This window comes from Aristolochia californica, unplaced genomic scaffold (assembly GCF_029961685.1).
Source record: "Aristolochia californica isolate CCGP_79_NKW_82.1479 unplaced genomic scaffold, dmAriCali1.0.hap1 SCAF_3, whole genome shotgun sequence".
Lineage (NCBI taxonomy): Eukaryota > Viridiplantae > Streptophyta > Magnoliopsida > Piperales > Aristolochiaceae > Aristolochia > Aristolochia californica.
This window is the reverse complement of record NW_027181992.1, coordinates 6,578,980-6,582,231: the sequence shown is the minus strand read 5'-3', so window position 1 is coordinate 6,582,231 and position 3,252 is coordinate 6,578,980. Positions and strand designations below refer to the sequence as shown.

Sequence of the window (3,252 nt, the reverse complement as noted above, 5' to 3'; positions counted from 1 at the left end):
CTATGTTCGTCAACTTAGAAAAGAACTCACTCAAAGGTGGATCCCATGGTGGTGGGCCAATGTGTCATCTGCTGAAGTGGAGGAGAATGTTCCACGTCTGACTGCGGGAGCAGCTGCTTGATTGGGCAAAGATACTCTACGGCACACGGCACACGGCACACGGCACACGGCACACGGCACACGAGCGGGGCAGGAGGGAGACAGGATCCACGTGGAACGCGTCAGAGGGTCAAGAATTATCTCCTAGATCCTAGGGGAAAGAGAGAATTACTGAGGAATTCCGTACAGGGAGCAGTCAAAAAACGGAAGCATGAGGTCAAAGGACCAGTTGGGAACACGTGCGATCGGGGTCCGGGGCACGTCCATCGTGCCGGCACTTCTGCCTGGTTGACCAGGAACATCAGGGACGTCTGGCTCGTGGGCTGGCCGGGCCCATCTCCGCCAGCATCCGCACGCGTGTGGATGGCGCTACACGACACCACCGTCTACACCTCCCATGTGACTCTCCTCCCGTTTCCGGTGACCCCACCATTTTCCGTGTCGTCCAATCTGTCGCTTGAGACAAGTGGGCCCGATGGCCGTGAACAAGTTCTTTCTCACATTAAAATTGATTTGAAAACGGGAGTGGGATTCAAGCTAGAAGGCCACGACAAATGTACCTTTTCCTTGGTCTTTAATAACCGCTAACACATGGGTGTTGAGACCGAGTTGCATGTGACCAACTCAGTCTGCAGACCAGGGTTAAGGGATCTTACTGGTTAGAAACAAAAGGCAGAGGGACTGAACAGAGCGGAGTCAGATAAGAGCAGTCGCTCCTCTCTGCTCCTGTTGGGTTGTCTTTGATTTTGGCCGCAGAGAGAGAGAGAGAGGAACTTTTTTCTCAAAGCAGAAGATGCTCTAGAAGGTAGCAGGAGAAAGGAGGATAAAAAGAGAGAAAGGTTGGAGACAGCAGCAGCCGAGGGAGAAGAAAGGAGAAGGAAGCAGGAGATCGGGATAAAACTGAAAAAGGAGGAAGAAGAGAATGCCTACAAGAGTGGCTCCTTTGGACACTGGAGTCCAGATCCCATACCACTTCAGGTGTCCCATCTCTTTGGAGCTGATGTGTGACCCGGTCACCGTCGCCACCGGCCAGACCTACGACCGCCTCGGTATCGAATCGTGGGTGGCCACCGGAAACACTACCTGCCCCGTCACACGAGTGCCCTTAAACGACTTCACTCTCATTCCCAACCACAACCTCCGCCGCCTCATTCAAGAATGGTGCGTCGCCAATAAGTCCCACGGCGTCGAGCGGATTCCCACCCCTAAGCAGCCCGCGGATCCCACCCATGTTCGCGCTCTCCTCGATCAGTTGTCCCTTTCTTCCTCCGCCCCGGCGGAGCCCCGTCTCGCAGCTCTCCGCAGCCTCAGGGCCCTCGCAAGGGATTCTGACAAGAACAGATCTCTCATGTCCTCTCAGGGAGCCCAACCTGCTCTTCTTTCTATCTTTCTGGCTCACACCAACGTTAACGAATTGGTACTTGAGTCGCTGGCGTTACTGGTCATGTTCCCGTTGTCCGAAACGGAGTGCATCTCGTTGGCTGCCCAGTCCGACCGGCTGGCCTTCATCGTCTCTCTCCTCGAGCATCCCTCCATCGAGGTCCGCGTCAATGCCGCGACTCTAATCGAATGCATCGTCTCGGGGTCAAGGACGCCAGAGCTCCAGCTTCTCTTCGGGGAGACGAAGGGCATATTTGATGGGCTTGTGAAAATCCTGAACCACCCATTGACGTACCCGAAAGCGCTCAAAGTGGGCGTAAAGGTCCTCTTCTCCCTGTGCCTAGTGAAGCCCAACCGAGGCAAGGCCGTCGCTGCCGGGGCTGCGAGCGCTCTCGTCGACCGTCTCGCCGACTTCGAAAAGTGCGACGTGGAACGCGCTCTCGCCACCATCGAGCTCCTATGCCGAGTCCCCAGAGGGTGCGCCGCATTCGGAGCCCACGCCCTCACGGTGCCACTCCTCGTCAAGATCATACTCAAGTTGTCCGATCGTGCGACGGAGTACGCCACCGGGGCCCTCCTCTCGCTCTGCTCCGAGTCGGAACATCTCCAGCGGGACGCCGTGTCCGCCGGAGTGGTGACGCAGCTATTGCTACTGGTGCAGAGCGATTGCACCGAGCGTGCGAAGCGTAAAGCACAGCTGCTGCTGAAGCTCCTCCGGGACGCATGGCCCCGCGACTCCATCGCGAATTCGAACGATTTCGGTTGCAGCGACGTCGTCCCCTTCTGAAATTTCCCCTTCTTCTTCAACCCAAAATTAATTGGCTTTGTTCTTCTCACAGAGAATCACCACCTCCACCCCACCCCCTGAAAAAAAAAAATTTAAAAATAAAAAAAATAAAAAAAAAATTTCAAGGACTAGAATCTTGATTCATACATAAACTTGTGTATTAACGTATCATGTATGTATAGGGATTTTGTTTATTTGTAACGGCCAAAAGAGGGATGATATATTGTGTTCTTCTCAGCCCATAAGTGATCGGCCGGGTCACCGATGACCTTTATGATAATGGCTATTAACTTTGGTGTTAATTCTCACTGTCATTCATTCATCAACTACCACTGAAAGCAAATGAAAAGCTGCCCTGCTTTTCCACCATTCAAGCTTATTCTATTCCACCGGCAAGGGGGAAGAAGCGTTTGGTATTGGTGCTCGCCGGTGGCTTAGCTCCCAAATGGGTTTCTTCTTTTCTTTCTTTTCAGTTCTTTTTTCTTTTTGGTGGTGATGAAAAGGATAGATGTGGGGAATCATGTGGATAGATGATCTTCACCTTAACCGTCTCCAACAAAAGGCTAGTGTTCACGATAGACACGCACAGACCCAGAAAGAAGAGGGCAATCAAAGAAAAAAACAAAATTGAAAAGGGAAGAAAAAGAGAGAAAGAGAAAGATGGGTTGAGCTGTTGGGTGGTGCTCACATGGTAACGGAGGGAACCCATGATTTCACATGCTTCGGTCTCTTTACAGTGTCCTCTAATGGCTATCACATGACAGCCAGCCACCTCTGCAATTCGTCTTTCTTTTCTTCTCAGATTTTCTGCTGGAAGTAACGATACCAGCCAGAAGAGTAAAACTAAATGAATAGATTGAATTAAAAATTGAAAACTCTAATTCTATTTGGGGATTAATTGCTGAAAACCCTTCAAAGTGCAGTGTCATCTGTCATTGTTGAAGGGGGAGAGTATTTGGATGTGTAGATGATTCTGCCTCAGATCT

General features: G+C 51.5%; 1 protein-coding gene across 1 annotated transcript; it reads left to right on the top strand.

Annotated features, from left to right (window-relative positions):
- Positions 1-805: 805 nt before the first annotated feature.
- LOC137959796 (U-box domain-containing protein 26-like) lies at positions 806-2,700 on the top strand. The gene has a single exon (XM_068807151.1). The coding sequence runs from the start codon at positions 1,022-1,024 to the stop codon at positions 2,264-2,266; it is 1,245 nt and encodes a 414-aa protein (XP_068663252.1). The 5' UTR covers positions 806-1,021; the 3' UTR covers positions 2,267-2,700.
- The last annotated feature ends 552 nt before the right edge of the window (positions 2,701-3,252 follow it).

Coding starts and splice junctions, on each gene's coding strand:
- LOC137959796 (XM_068807151.1), top strand. CDS start 1,022: ATGCCTACAAGAGTGGCTCCTTTGGACACTGGAGTCCAGATCCCATAC.